General features: G+C 32.0%; 1 protein-coding gene across 2 annotated transcripts in view; it reads right to left on the reverse strand.

Annotated features, from left to right (window-relative positions):
• Positions 1-807: 807 nt before the first annotated feature.
• LOC106478835 overlaps positions 808-16,290 on the reverse strand; it is an 86,209-nt gene continuing 70,726 nt past the window's right edge. Inside the window, exons 8-9 of one of the 2 annotated variants that reach the window (XR_002609994.1) lie at positions 7,500-11,685; positions 808-6,916 (exon numbers count right to left, since the gene is read on the reverse strand). Coding sequence is in view for 1 of the 2 variants with exons in the window: in XM_022382508.1 (XP_022238216.1) it covers positions 7,874-11,685 (3,812 nt within the window). In the remaining variant the exon portion in view is untranslated. Of the gene's footprint in view, positions 11,686-16,290 lie in introns of both variants that reach the window. The other variant, XM_022382508.1, reaches the window with a different exon arrangement.

The raw sequence follows: 16,290 nt of genomic DNA on the forward strand, positions 1-16,290 counted from the left end.
CATAGACATATCGCGATTCAAACCTCCCGATCTCCAGCCTGGTAAGCTAACCACGGGCACATACTAGTAGAGGTCAAACTGATCTAGTTTATTGACTCAGCTGTTGAAGAGAGAGCAAAAGGTAGAGAGTAAAATTCGGTTTGTGTATAGTTACTGTTGATATTTGATTCATTATTGTTGGTATACAAACCTGGCGATTACACATATATATGCCTATATGCAATGTATTAATCCTTAGACATACTAAAAGTTTTGTTGTTGTTTTTTGTACGGACTCAGTAAAATAATTCGCTGTAAGATATAGTTTGAACTTGTATTCATGACAAAACTTCTAAGGCCATCTGCTGCCGTCCCCCTACTTTCGTACTACCGATCAGAAGGAAGTCTGTCAGCAATACCCTACCATTCACAATAAGGCATTATTTCTCACTCTGTTAACGCACCCACAGCAGGGAATATTCCGAGGTACAGCACGGACTCGAAATTCACAGTTCTAACATACGCTGAATCTAGTTTGAATTTTTTTTTTACTCAGTTCTTATGAAAACTAATATTGAAAATTTCAAAACTTCCAATTTTATTTATAAAATTGCTACATCAAATGTATACTTAGCTTATATCATAACAAGTCGTATCTCATTAGCCTATGCAAAGTGTATTTGGTACGATATAATAGTTATTAATTCAAGTTCTTAGTTACCCATCGTTGAAAGTAAAGACTTACAATAGGTAGTCATGATGCTCGAACTATGGCTAATATTCAGATCTTGTGTTAACTGAGCAAATATAGAAAACGACAAGAAAAACTATACACTGACAACACATTTATTTTGTACAGCTGATGGTCAAACTTGCAAATTACATGTGCGTTGAAAACCTTGACCGGCGAAAAATGTCATGAGATCTCAAAGAACGTCTATGCCAACAATACATTGATCCGAAGATCATGATTATTTATGAAAAAACAGCTGATTCTTAATAACGAATAATTAAACATTAAGTTCACCATATATAGCTGATGTCAGTTATTAATTTGAAAAGGCTTTCGTACTGTAAAAATCCTTTACACACACACACACACACATCATATCTAAAGCTACCTTTTCGCAGCCACGCCATGATTACAAAACTAGATTTGGATACGTTGTATAAACAGAAAAAATTCATTGTTACATAATAATTTAGCGTTTATTCCCAATAAAATTTTAGAATAACCGTATATTCAAGGATACTTAATATTGACTTACATCCTTTTTATCAGAAATATCGTCTCTTACCTCCAACACGTTTTAGACCACAACACATTCTCGCATTCCTTCGTTTCTTCTGAAGTGTTATTAACTACTTCAAATGATTATGCAAAATTAACATACCAATCCATTTGCTTATATGTCACTACTCGTAAAAGTACAAAACTTGGGAAACTTTTTCTCATAGTATAAAACATTTAATGCGCAATATAAACACTGTTTTTATATAAAAGTTCCCAAAAGTTTGAGATAGTCAACACCTTTCTACTATAACAAGAGATCATAAACAATATTTCTACTAAAGATTTTAGCTTTAATTTTTTTACAGCTTAACGAACTATAAACTTAACATTCATTCGAGTCATAAGCTATCTGATTAAAACTAATACTGAAGCTAAACTATGATTTTGGTGATGCAAGCCCTTCTGCGTTCTTGAAGCGAAAACACGAAAATTTAATCATAAACGTAAATAGTGGAGCATAAGTTTACGATCTCCTTTAACTAGGAGCCATAACAGTACATCATATTTAAAATATACCCATAAACATCCAGCTTTCTTCTCCTGTGTAATGAAACTCGAGGACGGTTCCATGCACATCTACACTGTAAGTATTCTCTTTTTTATATTATTTTTTACATATAAACATAAGCAGTTTTATTCATATTACTGCTGACAATCACCTTTTATTCTTCAAGTTACAAGCAGAAATAGAAAAATCCAGTCACTTTTTACTAGTGTTTGAAAAAAATAGCGATTCTCTTGATTATAGCTGAAGCACCAATTACATTTTTTGAAAGTTGACAGTTGCATGACTGTCTCAATTCTTCTCAATTTACACAAGAAAATTATGATGTCACTTCTCACACACTCAAATCATTTCTGAATTTTTCGTTTAAGAAAAGCAACAGTTTATTTCTACCACAGAGAAGACGGCGACTTCACAATGACAGATGAATTCAGTTAAAGAACAAACTCAGATTGACTAATTACATACTGTTGCCATGTTAACCCCTTAGAAACAGTTTTATAGTTACTCATTCCGAATTGAACGCATCTATAATTTTCATCAGTAGCTAAAGATTATTCTCTATAGCAACCAGAATAAAACGTAAAACAAACTTGAACTGATATAATTTCTGATGGATGCTCACATGTTCAAAGTGAAAATATACCAGGAATTGAAGACAAAAAAAAATGTTACGACAAAGATTACATGTACCTTATTAATTTTTTATAACTAACCTTTTGGTAGAAACACAATTTTAAAGTTAATAGGAAAAAATCACCGGGAAGACTACAGTATTCAGAAACAGCATTAAAAAATCCAAACAAGATACTTGCACTAAAATAATATTTAAAAAAGATGAATTCTGATAAACAAACAACAGGTTTTACATTAAACTTTACAGCCTTAATTTGAAGATTTGTTTGCAATATTACACAAGTTGTTGATGATGTTTTATATAAATATATACATGGGGATAAAATTGTCATTGTTTACTAAAAGTCTCCTCCACCACGACTGCTTTTGTTTGCGCTGTATAGAAACAATTGAACAGGAAATGCCTAGAATGGTCTTTACTGGTTGAAACTTTTCGAATTTTTAGTAGGTCTAGTATTGAGAATTAGTTTAATGACCGAATTGGAAAAGTGAATTTTTTTGTAGTTTGTATCACCTCTTGACCCTAAGAAATTGTTTCCGTACGTAGTTTTTACAGTGAAGATGTATCAGTCACATTCAAAGAACCACAAGCATAACCCTATCTGCTTAAACTTGCACATTACATATATATATATTTCCGTTTCTAAAGTTGGTGAGCTTTAAACAAACGATGCAGTATGTGTGTTTTTGTTGTTAAGCACAAAGCTACACAATGGGCTATCTGTGCTGTACCAACCACGGGTACTGAAACCTGGTTTTTAGCGTTATAAGTCATCAGACTTAGCGTTGCGTCACTGGGGGGTCGTTATGGTGTATTACAAATAAAACAAGAAAGTTAAATAGATCTGTAGATTATTATCTACTGCATATAAAGTATGAATACAAAAAATTACCAGGGTGTTCAAGTACCGTAACTCAAAAACCTTGAATTAATGAACAATTCTTCAGAAGTATATTTGTACTAATAACTAAAACATTTACCCTAATTCGTTAAAATGCACTTGAAATTAAAAATGTTATACACAAAAACTAGAGACTAAACTATTTTATAATAATAAATGACACATCTTACTTTAAGCATAATTTCTATGCATTAGAATTTGAACAAACGAAAGATATGCCTTTCAACAATGAGATCTTTGTCCGAAGTATAACTCACAAGAAAAGTGAGAACAACATACTTAATAAACAAGAACATAAAATTTGTTGTCCAAATTATGCGTGTTAGTAAAAACATCTACGTCGTATTTTAAGAACGAACTTATTTCAGCCACATTTTACAAGCAATTCGATCAGGTGTTAAGCCTTTATATAATATACAAATACAACACTTTGAAAGAATCACGAATTACAGTTTTAAAACTTAATTTTGTAGAAGCTTCAGTAATTATAAATGAAATAGAATTTCCACATTCGAAATATTCAAACAAACGATTTATCTTTTAGTGAAGGTATCTTTACAGTCCTCAAAAACAAAAATAAACGACAAAAAACAAACAAACAAGACGGTGATAAATAGTACTGCTATTCTTAATCTGATCCAAAATATGGCAATTTTTAACGCGTAAATAATGCAGTGAAGTAGTTACATACAGATACTATTTACTCTCTACTGTATGTTTTTAATTATGCTTCAGCAAAGGTTTGTAAGCAGGCTATAATAGCCTGAATAGTAGTTGCAATTATTCTTGGTTCAGTCACACTGTTGATAAGGGGTAAGATTACAATGCAAAGAAAAAATGCAAGTGTCATGGTGACAGACGGCAGAGTTCACACAACCCTTAAAAAATTACTAACTGAATTCACATTGAGAGCTGTTGATTTCAGCACCACGAGAGATGCTCCAAATCAGAAGTTTTCAATATAAAGATAATGATGAGCTTTCAAGTATCTCAAATGTAATTATTAGGAAATTCCATCTCGGTTTAAAAATCTACTTATCTATGAACAAAAATCAAACAACCAAAATACTTTAGTTTAGAAAAGACAAAGTAAAAAAGTCCTAGTACCATAAACGACTACGAGATACTTAATGGCAGATACAGTTTTTGAGAAAAACCTCATGACAAATGTCTGAGTAGACAGGTACCAGTTCGTAGTATTGGACACGGCAAGACGTACTAACAGACACTAGCACATACATATTGATAAACGTTCCAATGCTATATGTGTAAAAAAAGTTGGAGAAATATTTATGTTGGTTGCAATAAAATATCCTCAAATTTAATATTATTGCAAGATTCTGCTGGATTAGGTAGGTTGGAAAAGTCAAATATATAATACTGTTAAAACAAAAAAGAGCCTCAGGTGCTGGCTCACCTTTATGGAGAAAAAAATTACCTTCTCAAGCAAAACAAAAAAAACCTTAATACAACTAAAGCATCAAGAGAAATTTAATTATTCTCTCAAGCTGAAGAGAAGTGGTAATGTTTGATCAGTCTTTTTCATTTCTTAATGGTGGTACATATACAGCATTATGCACAAAAAAGGAAGGGCTATTACTTTGAAATAAATGCTACAAGTCCCTCTTTGTATTCTATAACTACAGTGTAGTTGTGATAAATACACTAAACCTGAAAACTGATTTACAAATAGTTTAAAAATTTCAGTTGCATATCATACCTTTCACCAGAAAATATAATTCAAAGAACAGTCTCTTTTTCCTGATTTTTTCTACTAACTAAAATTTAAAAATTTAGTAAAAGCATATCACTACATATTTTCAAACTCATTCTCATGCAAATCACTTTAGTTTAAGAGATGTTATCTATGACAATAACTGTTGTATCTAACTTTAAACTAAATAAAAATTAATCTTTTTATGTTAAACTATCAAAAACATTATCACATTTCATACAATATCCTATAAGAAAAACTGAGTAATTTATGAAGTTACCATCATTTAAAAGTTAAGACCTTGGAATGTTATGCTTAAAGGCCCTAGCTGCAATAGTAAAGACAAAAAAATTAAAATGTAGGTATACCTTAAATAATTCTATAAATGAAACAAAATATCAGTCACATTTAACCACAGAACTTTGAACACCCTATTGTTGCAGAGCACTTTTAACAATTTACTGTAGCCAGTTGTCAATCCACAGATTAAATTTCTAGCAGCAACAAAATCTTTAAAGCTAAAGTCCTAAGAAATTATTTAATTTTTATTTAATGGCCATACTATGTTATTTCAACATGAAAAACCTTCTGGCATCTTCTCTGAAATGAGACTTAAACAATAAAAGCAACAAACGTTTACATTATACACAAAGAATACAAAAAAAAAAGAAGGTAAATGTAATTACATAAGTATACTAGCCAACTACTCAAAATAATTATGTTAAGATCCTGTTATTCACAATCTATATATCATGTCAACACATTTGTTTTTTGAAACCATTTATGATAATAAAACAAAATATATAACATTTGAGCCATACCTCTGTCATTTCATCCCTTTAAAACATACAGTACACACAGTATAATTTGGAAGTTTCAAAGGAGAACTTCATTTCTGAAGGAATGAAACAACTTATAGTAAAGATCAAATAAGCATGCACAAATATGCTATCAGTAGTACAATGCTGTCATTTCTTTGTTGTTACTTTAGTATGAACATTATATATAATCCACTCTGAAAGTGTCCACTGAACTGCATATAAATGAATTTCTTATACTAAGAATATTCAAATTTTGTTTCAATTTCTACAAAAACCATGTATATCAAATCTGTTACAATGAATAATCAAATTGGTGAAATGGTCTGCCAGAATATCTCAGAAATTTGTGAACATGCTAAAAAAGTAACCCTATATTCGAGGTTTTTTCTACAGCCAAATAGAACACAGGATGAATCTGCTTCAAGGTGTAACAGATTTCTTAGAGTATTAAAATATATAAAAATAACACATTGTTTTCTTTCCTAAAATTCCTATGTAAACATACTTATGTTTGGGATACATTAAAACTTTTACATTTATGAGATTTCAGATATTAAAATTTTGAAAAATTACTACAGAAAACTTCTGATTTTTGTTCACTTATTTCATAGAATGTTTGTTTGTATAAATGTAAATTTGAATATATTCTATTTTAGTTATAATAATACAAGGTCAGTTTACAAGACTAAAACATATGCTTAAAGATTTATAGCACAGATCAGCCACTATCTATTTGTTTTTCTTAATTGTGTATATATGTACAGTATGACACTACAATGTTAATATATCTGCTTTAATTTCTGCATTTTCACTATGAATGTGTACCTTCTATTGTCATATTATGTGCATTGTTATAACAACGTGTAAGTATTTATTATAGAAATATCAGATATCATACTCAAGTTGTTAATGTACCTGTATAGTAAATACTCCTGATAAAGCTGAGTATAATAGCAAATGTAATCTGGTGCCAAAAGTCCTTTCTTTTCAGTCTTGGATTGCATTCTTTAAATTTCAGGCAGAATTACATGAATTAAATGACAATATTTTGAAGACCCTCCTATTCTGAAATAGATACATTACAACAATGATCAATAACTTATTGCTAATTATACTACAACACTATTAATTTAGAATGCCTATAACTACTCTGAGATAACACTTTTAAAATATTTTTTTTGAACAATTTAATTTTTTATCCATAACCAAAAAGAGAAACTCCTACTAAAATGATTTTTTACTCTAGTGAAAAATTCACATAATTCTCTATACTAGTACGAATTACAATTTCACTTGTAACAGATACTGAATTTTTTGTCAGTTATACAATATAAAGAAAAGCATGAATTCTATAAACTATAACTAAAATGCTGCCTCAAAGAAGTTCCATTTATGTTTCAATCTGGCTGTAGAAAAATAAGAGTTAACGTGTACAAATTTAATAGTATTGTGATAATGTATGGAAAGTATAAAAAAAAAATCAAGCAACTCCTTCAATATTTAAAATGTTATTAGTTAATATCCTCAGAATTTTATTACAAAGAAATGCAACATGGCATTATATCTGATACTAAAATTCACCAGTCTTCAATTCATTTATAAAATTGAAAACTAATAAACATCACTTAAACTTACACATGCTCCTCACCTTTTCTTGAAAACACAGTTACACTTCTTCTGATGACAATTTCACTAATTTTGAATCACCACATACTACTCACTACCTGATTGCAATATTTCGTTCTTGAAAGTATGTGAATGATATTTGCAACATCTTTATCACCTTGTAGTTCACAAACACTGAGAATTCCTTTTTTTAATTCACTTATTACTGAAAGTGAGTGGTCCATAAATTCAATACTCTATTTTTACAAAACACGGAAACAAACCACCACAGAGGATTAATAACATTTCTAGTGTAATGCAGAAATACATACTATCATAAAACATACTATTCTAAGGTGTGTAAAAAATGTTTATATTTCATTAGTTAGTAGATTACACATTTTCAATAAAATTATTTTAAATCACTACCCCCATGCTGTCTTTAAAGTCTTCTTCCAATTCTTCTGCAAACTGGGAAAAATCGTCACAAGCCCTTAGATCTTCTAGTGTGGCCTGAAGGTCATCTTCTAATGGTCGGTCATCTAACAAATCGTTTACACTTTTTCTTGTTGAATCTTCTTCCATATTATCACAGCCATTACCAAAACTATTCCACTTGGAATCTTGGCTGACTGAGGTTTGTAGAGGGTCCTGCTGGGATAAACTATCAGATAACACAATATTTCTATATGTTGTAAGTTCATCTTCATGACAATGAAGATTACTCATGCTATGTGGTAAAGAAGATGATGGGAAACTAAAAGACTGATTAACCACTGGTGTAACAGGGTAAGACTTGGAAAAATTTTCCTCGGACAGTTCCGAATTTCCATATTGATCAAGCAAGTTCTGAACCATTTGGTGAGGTGGAACCGAGTGACTGCGATTTCCAATGCTAATCTGGGGTGAATTTTTTAGAAAATTTTGGACTTCTTGTGAAAGAGAATCACACATGCTTACAGTTCCATTAGCAGAATGGTGGTTTAGAACTGATCCAGAAACATGCCTCTGCCTGTTTCCGGACCATAACTGATTATTCTTACCACTGAAGACAGATGGCCACCCAGTTTGTGATGGTATCAGAGAATCAGATTCATCAAGAGCTGAAAGTTGCTGTTTTTCAGGATTCCAAGAGAATACCTCTTGAGACTGAAGGGTTGCAGGAACATTATCTTGAATGAGACCTAAATTCCCACTATCTTCATTTGCAACAGTGATTGCCATGGGCTGATCAGCATTTTGAGTCTCACTGGCAAGATCCATACTAGAAAAACTTAAGAATTCTGTTTTAACATGTTCATTAGGAGAGAGAGGACCTGTAACTGGAGATAATGGATTTAAACTGGAAGATGAATTGTGGCGCGAACGAATTGTTGGTGTTCCTCCTAAAGAGCAAAAGTTAAAAGGGTCTTGAGAAGAATTCTCTCCTATCATTGGGGACATTGGAGCACTTCTTGGAGCTGCTAACTGTGAGATGGCAGGTTGCAAAGATGGTGGGCCACCTGGGCCTGAGCTGTGTCTTGATCGCATTATATGACCAAGGTGGCTAGTCTGGGTATGCATAACAATAGGTCCTGCACTAAATGTGACAGTCTTTCCTTGACTTTGGCTAGAATTGTGTCTAAGTCTACTAACAGGTGCAGGGGTTGCATGAGGTGATACAAAAGGAGAATTTGTAACAGAAGAAACACCAGAATCCATATTTTGAAAGGGAGTATGCCTGGCTGTTCCATATGAAGTTTGCCCAGAATTGTGTCGTGAACGTGTGGTCCACGGTATTGGTGTTGAGTTAGGAGAAACAAATGGACTACTTGCAGCACTGGGTGGCTGAGAAGTCCCACTGGCTCCAATACTAGATCCTGTTAAAATACCTGACCCTCCTCCTCCTCTTCCTTGTGAAGGAACTGGAGATGCAGAGATTGGAGTACCTGCTATATCAGAGTACGGGGTTTGGTGAGGTGATATCGGAAGGAAATTAAAAGCTCTTCGTCGAGTGTTTGGACTTGGAGGTACTGAATGCATATGAGCAAAAGAAGCCAAATCTCCTGAAAATTGATTCTCAAGTTTAATATCATTTATGGATAAATCTACCTCATTCTGGATATCATCTAAATTTGAATTAATTACAGTTTGATCAAGATGTTGTTCTTGAGAATTTGTTAATGGGTGTGAATTTTGTGTTTTTGACTGTGAAAGTAGTTTATTATTTAGTAATCCTGGAAAGCATGGAACTATTTCTTGTTCCTCTACAGAGGTTTGATGTGATATTACATTTGTATCAGAAAGTTTTTCAAGATGTTTCATTTGATTTCCTAAGAGCACACCATTTCCTTTGTTTGCTGTCTTCCTGCCCTTATATGACTGTTTCCAATGAATGGTTGGATTTGAAATGGCAGGTCTTAATAGTGCTTGGCGCAGCTCGCTAAAGTTACCACAGTAACTATCTTTCTTCATAATACTATCTTCACCATTTGCATTATTTGGATTATCTATGACCTTTGCTGATCTAAATGACTGTCTTGTATTTCCGACTCCTCGTGTAACAGTGTGTGGCAAATTTTTTTCCAAGAGCATCCTCAACTGTGAAAGCTGGTTGTTCTGGTTACTACTACATTCTTTTGATAGCAAATTGAATGTTGAAGAATGGGCTGCCAAACTCTGACTGGTACAAGGAACTAAAGCAGATTTAGCTGGGTTTGAGAAATAAGAAGCCTTTTCCTGTAGATATTCCATTAGCGCATCACTCTCCAATTCATGAATACTCACTTCCTCATTGTCTGTCTGTTTTATGATACCCCTATTCTTAGGAGTATAAATATTTCCAAGTTCCACCAATTCTGTGTTTTTATTATCAAAAGTTTTTTCTGTACAATTCTGTGACTCCAATTTTGACCAAGGTAAACAGCTTTCATCTTCTGACTTTTCTGTTTCATTCTTTTGTGATTCTAAGTGAGGTTTTTTGGATGTAATAATAAGAGGTTCATTTTCCTCAAAATGTCGTTTGACTGTCTGTTGGCTTAATTCACTAAATAATTCCAAATCTATATTGTTGGTTGCCTTTACTGAGTCTAAGTGAAATTTTAACTCTGCATTTTCATCAAAACTTGTATGGTCCTCAAGTCCACTAATACTTGATTGATTCATCTTTGCCTGTATCATGCTAGTACTAGAGATGCAAGTAAATGGAAGTATTTGAGAACAAGACATTGGATCATTTTCCATTTTATTATTTTTTACCTTACTTACGTCATTTGTTTTCGGTGTCGCAATAGAAGCATCATTGGTAAAAGATACAACTTTATTTGTCACCAATTCATCTGCTTTCTGATTGTCATCACATAAACCTCCAACACTGTAAGTACTTGGTTTGCATAAGGTGTCACATTTTTCGCTAGATGAAGCACTTAGGTGTAAGTTAGATGCCAATTCCACATCTTGTTTTTGATGACTCTCATCTTTATTCTGTATATTGCATCGAAGTACTGACAAATTTCTTTTGAACTTTGATGAACCTAGCCTTGTTCTGCCAGACATTGGTTTAGGTTGGATTTTTTTATATTTCCAAACATTTGACTTTTGACAAGACTGACCACATTGTGACTGAACTTGAACTTGGTGTGAAAATGTAGAAGGCACAATAATGATACTGGGCATCGCTTGAGTTATACAAACACTACTATTATTCCTAGGAATTGGTAATTTGTTTAGTCTTTTGGATGCTTCGTCTAGACTTTGTACAGTTTCAAAGCAATCTTTATTGGTATTTCCCGATGCACTTTTGGATTTTTCCTCATCAGAATTTTCAGGAATTCCTATAACAGATAAAGCTCTTTCCTCTTTTACACTGCTGGCATTAGTTGATTTAGTGCAGGGTTCTGATTTGTGTCTTTCTCGCTTTAATTCATCATCTAAATCACCATATTCAGAATTTAATGTTATTAACTGTTCTGTTTTTATGGTGTCAGTCTCCATATCCCCAAATGAGCTGAGCTTGTAATGCTTTTCTAAAGAGCTTGATGGTGATCCAGATTTCCACTTTGAACTAATTCCTGAAGATTTCTTGCCTAACGAAGACTTAGAGGAGTGTGCTTTAAACATAAGAGCTCTCTGTTCTTGAAGTTTTCGTTTTTGTTCTTTGATGAGCTCTTTTTCCTGAAGTTTTCTCTGGAGATGCATTTGAGTTTCTTTTCGACGACTTCCAGATATATGTTTCAGTAAACCAGTCTGACCTGGAAAAAACAAACAGTACAAACTAAATTCCAATACCTAAATCATTTGTAATACTACCGAATCTAAACTTGAAACATGTCTTTTGTTATTGGAAATTATATGTTAATATTTAATGCTTCTGTACAAATAAAAGTATTCTATGAACTCTCGTGTTATTTATTTCTATAATTATAAATACAAGAAGGCACAAATTTTGCTATTCACACATTTTGATTTTAGGTGGTCTTCTTGTATGTGTGTGTGATTCTATGAGCCAAAAGAAAATAAAGAGGCTACAAAGAATCTCAGTTAATGTTGAATTCACTAAATTTGGTCAATACACTGCATTCAATCAACTTAGAGTTAGGTAAGGCTGTTACATGTGTATTAATGCTTCTAAAGTTCTACTTCTACTCTCTTATTTTCAACCACTAAGCTAAAAAAGAAAAGGCTCAAATAACTCTTCTTGCAAACTTACATAACAGCACTTGTAATATAAGCTACATTTATGCATTTGATTAGAAAAAAAAAAAAAAAAGATTCAGTACGTTTTGTGTTGCACAAATAAAACTAGTATTTCACGTGGATAGAACCTGGTGAGATTAAGCATCAGTCATTTACATATGTGGAACAAATGCTAATGTGATTCCAAAAGAACCATTTTTCAGTTCACAAGTGATAAATTATATTTACAAGTTTATGTGAAGATCTGGCTCACAGATAAATTAAAAAAAAATTGAAGATTACATAGAAACATCTGAAGCATCATTAACTATCAGGCCTGGCTAATATTCAACAAATATCACTAGATGTAATGACGTAGTCTAACCTCATGTACAGCAAGAATGTGTTCATTTGACAGTGATATTGATTATGAATTTGACTTCAAAACTGAAACCGTATAGCACGGATATCAAAAGGATTCTTGTATATACTGAAAATGAAATCAATATTAGTGATAGAACAACACTTTTGAATGTTTTTGTGCAATGAAATATATGCTGTTCTGATCTCAAATGGTGCACAGGCAATTAGTGTGAAATATTTCCAACAAGAAACAAGTTTTGTGAAGAAATTTTCATTGGAATATTTTAAAACTTTCATCTATGCATGTGCACACAGAAAACCATCTACTACTACTATGATCAATTTTGATGCAAATATACAGTAACTGCATTATTAAGAGCCATGGGCTTGGGATTCCCTTAGCAACTTTTAGCTGCAAGTCTTCAGTTTTTTATTTAAATGCAAATATACAGTAACTGCATTATTAAGAGCCGTGGGCTTGGGATTCCCTTAGCAACTTTTAGCTGCAAGTCTTCAGTTTTTTATTTAAAAAAAAGTATTTATCGTAAAACAATATATATGAATACAAATTATTCTTATACATATTTTTGTCTTTTTTAAATCAATATCCTTACTAAATTAAAGTGAACTGAAAAACTCTTATAGATGCTTAAAAATTACAACAATAAATAAAATGCTATTCCAAAACAGATTAATTTACATATCCAGTAGGAGCACAGTGTTTTTACATGCTTTATAATCCACTTTCACTTTATAAGTGAAGAATTAGGAGGATAGCTCAGTGGTAGAACACTTGCTGTGTTAGCCAGAGGTCCTGGGTTCAAGTCCGAGAGTTGTTTTTCAGTTAAATTTAATATTAAATATTTCCATTTTAGAAACAGCAGAAAAAAAAAGAATTATGTCCTTAAAATTAAAGCTAAAAGAAGATTCAGCACAACACATCATGAAAAGTATAACACATGAAGTTATAGCAAATTGCAGCATTGTGTGTTAGCCAATCTATTTGGTATCAAAATCCTGGATATACAATCTTTAATAAGCACTATCTAAAAAAACTAGCCTCTACAGAATGGTGTAGCTAGAATTATATTGTGTACAGTGTGGTACAGGATGTTACCATATGTTTCCTACTTTCCTTAGTTAGTATGTAAAAATTTTTTGAAATTTCTGTATTTTCTTTCAGTTCATTTTGGATGTGGAAAGTCATTCAAGTAAATACATCTTAACTAACTTTGCTTCATGCTAGCTCTGTCTACAACCTCATCCACTAATTGACAATTAACAGTTTCTTTCTGAGAAGATAACACACAACATCCTGGACTAAAACCTGTCTTTACCGTCAGTGAACTGAGTAATAGCCTGGAAGTTTTATCTATCCCAGCACTTGATGTCACATGCAGAATAGTGTTTTGTGTGTAACACCTGGCTTAGGTTGTTGTCGTACGATTTCTATTAAAAGCCAGTTTCTCCTTTGTTTAGCAGATTTGTCAGAAATTTTACTGAACTATAAAGCTGGGCTTGAAATGTAATTTTTAACTTAACTTTTGATTGTAAAAATAAAATGCAAATGAACTGAGATATTAGTAAGATTTTTCTATTATTATTACTTTAACTTTGTCTTAAAGGTTTAGTAGAGTATTCTACTTTAACACATGGTGCTAGACACTGTTTTATTTTAACTTTGAGTCTTAAATATTACATTGTTGTAGTTTACTTTGAATTGGTGTGAGAAAAAGCTCACAGTGAAAATTTCACTTTCTTGACGGTCCAAAATGCTCCCAACAGACCAAACTGCCCATTTTCTCTTATGTTATTAACTGTGATTGTGTTTTTGTAGTATTATTAAAGATTATTATTGTGTAACTCCTGTAATTATACTCTTTCTTCCTAATAAACTCAGTTAGAGATCAGAGAGATAAAAACACACATACCATAATTCATCATCCTTCAAATTTCCATTTAGTTGGCTGTAACTGACTACCTCGAGGACAATATGTGAGCCAGAAAATATCACATAGTAGTAAGGAAGGAAGGTAAATGTTGGAGCCGTGACCAAAGGATATTTTTGTTCTGGGGGTTTGTTTTCTCTCTGAGAAGGTTAACAGCTGGACTTGTGAACATTCCAGTAAAGTAAATTAGTTTGAGCAAATGTGGAGATGCTTTTTTTTCAGGAAGAAGGGTGTATGATATGAAGAGGAATGAGTCCAAGGCTAACACAGAACTACTTGCAGGAAAGGTGGCTATATCTAAGAGAAAACCTCTCCTGGTGCTGTGAATGTCATTCACAGCCATAACCCTGCAGTGGCAAGCTTACGACAAGAAAGGGGGCCAGTTTGGAGCACTCAGAAAGTCTGATGATGTTCTCCATCTGAGACTGAGCCTAAATAGTGTAGGAGCTCAAATACGAATGGAAAACCTTTTAACTCTTTCCATACTGACATCCTTTTCTGCATGTCACGAGGATTTAGTGAGTTACATTCAAAATTTAAAGTACTTTATTATAATGGTATACAAATAAACTTGGTATAATAACATAGCTAATAATTCAAATTTGAATATTATACAAGTTCTAAATTTTATAATGTAATATTAAAAAACAAAATCTTCAATTTCCCCTAGTATGAGAATTGTTACATTTGCTCTCTAGGTATCTTCTCTTCACTGAGATATTTACCAACCCTCCAAGAAGTATGAAATTTAATGTAAATTACTCATTATTTAAATATTGTCATTGCTCAGGTGAAGCATAATTTTTATAGTCCTCAATTCTATTTGGTAACAGAGCCATAAACTAGAAAGTCAGGCCCCTCTTACTATGCCCAGCTGTCACATCCTCTCTTTCACAAATTGCCAATAATTCTCTCTGATGTTTAATACTATATCATTTGTAACCAATAGGAAGTCAAAGTTTCAATTGATCAAATTACGTATTATATTATGTTGGTTTCTGTATATAGAATTGTCTGTTTTGCTTCCAGTTCAAATTTTATTCCCACAGGTAACACATTGACAAGCTTAGCTTAATCTTTAACTGTTCTTGTCACATAATTAGAAGGCCAGAAAAGTTGTGAGTTATAAAACATTATCTGCTTTTTGTGTATTATTGTGTGTTCTTTGGTGCATAACTTAATTAAATAAAAAAGTATTTAGTGCAGTAATACCATTAAAATAAAAAGGTAAGGTTAAGTTTCATTGACAGTCAACAGAAAATAGAACCAGTAAGTACTATATTTCTTGTTTTTTCATGTGTATTCCATATATATTATTATAAAAGTAACTAAAATGTAAAAATTATAAAATTTTTAGGTTAGATAAGGTAAAATTAGGTAAAATAAAAAATGATAACAATTAAAAATTTTACGAGGTACACTTGCAAACAACTTGTGAGTTAGCCAAGTGTATTATGTAATTTGATAAGGTAAGATGAACTACAAGTTTACCATTTGATTTTACAACTTGCATGGTGGGAATATTAGGTAAACACATTTCAAAGGGCAATCAAATAAAAAATTTAAGTAGAAACATTTGTATAGTATTCGATGTTTAAAGCATCTAGGATAAACAAATGTAGTTTCATGTTACAAACTGAAGTCATTCTAGAAGAAAAAAAGGCAATTTAGATATATCTTGCATTTTTTATGGTAGTTACAAAGTTGGTCAAATTGACCAACCTCATATAGAGTTCAGATAGAGAAAATAACAGATAAAATATAGTTTTACTGAAAAAAAAATATTTGAAACTTATTTAGGAGATTTTACAAATTATGCAAATGAAATTTGAGATTTTTGAGATGAAGATAAGTATTTTTAATCTTAAC

The sequence above is a fragment of the Limulus polyphemus genome, unplaced genomic scaffold (assembly GCF_000517525.1).
Source record: "Limulus polyphemus unplaced genomic scaffold, Limulus_polyphemus-2.1.2 Scaffold254, whole genome shotgun sequence".
In the NCBI taxonomy this organism is placed as follows: Eukaryota; Metazoa; Arthropoda; class Merostomata; order Xiphosura; family Limulidae; genus Limulus; species Limulus polyphemus.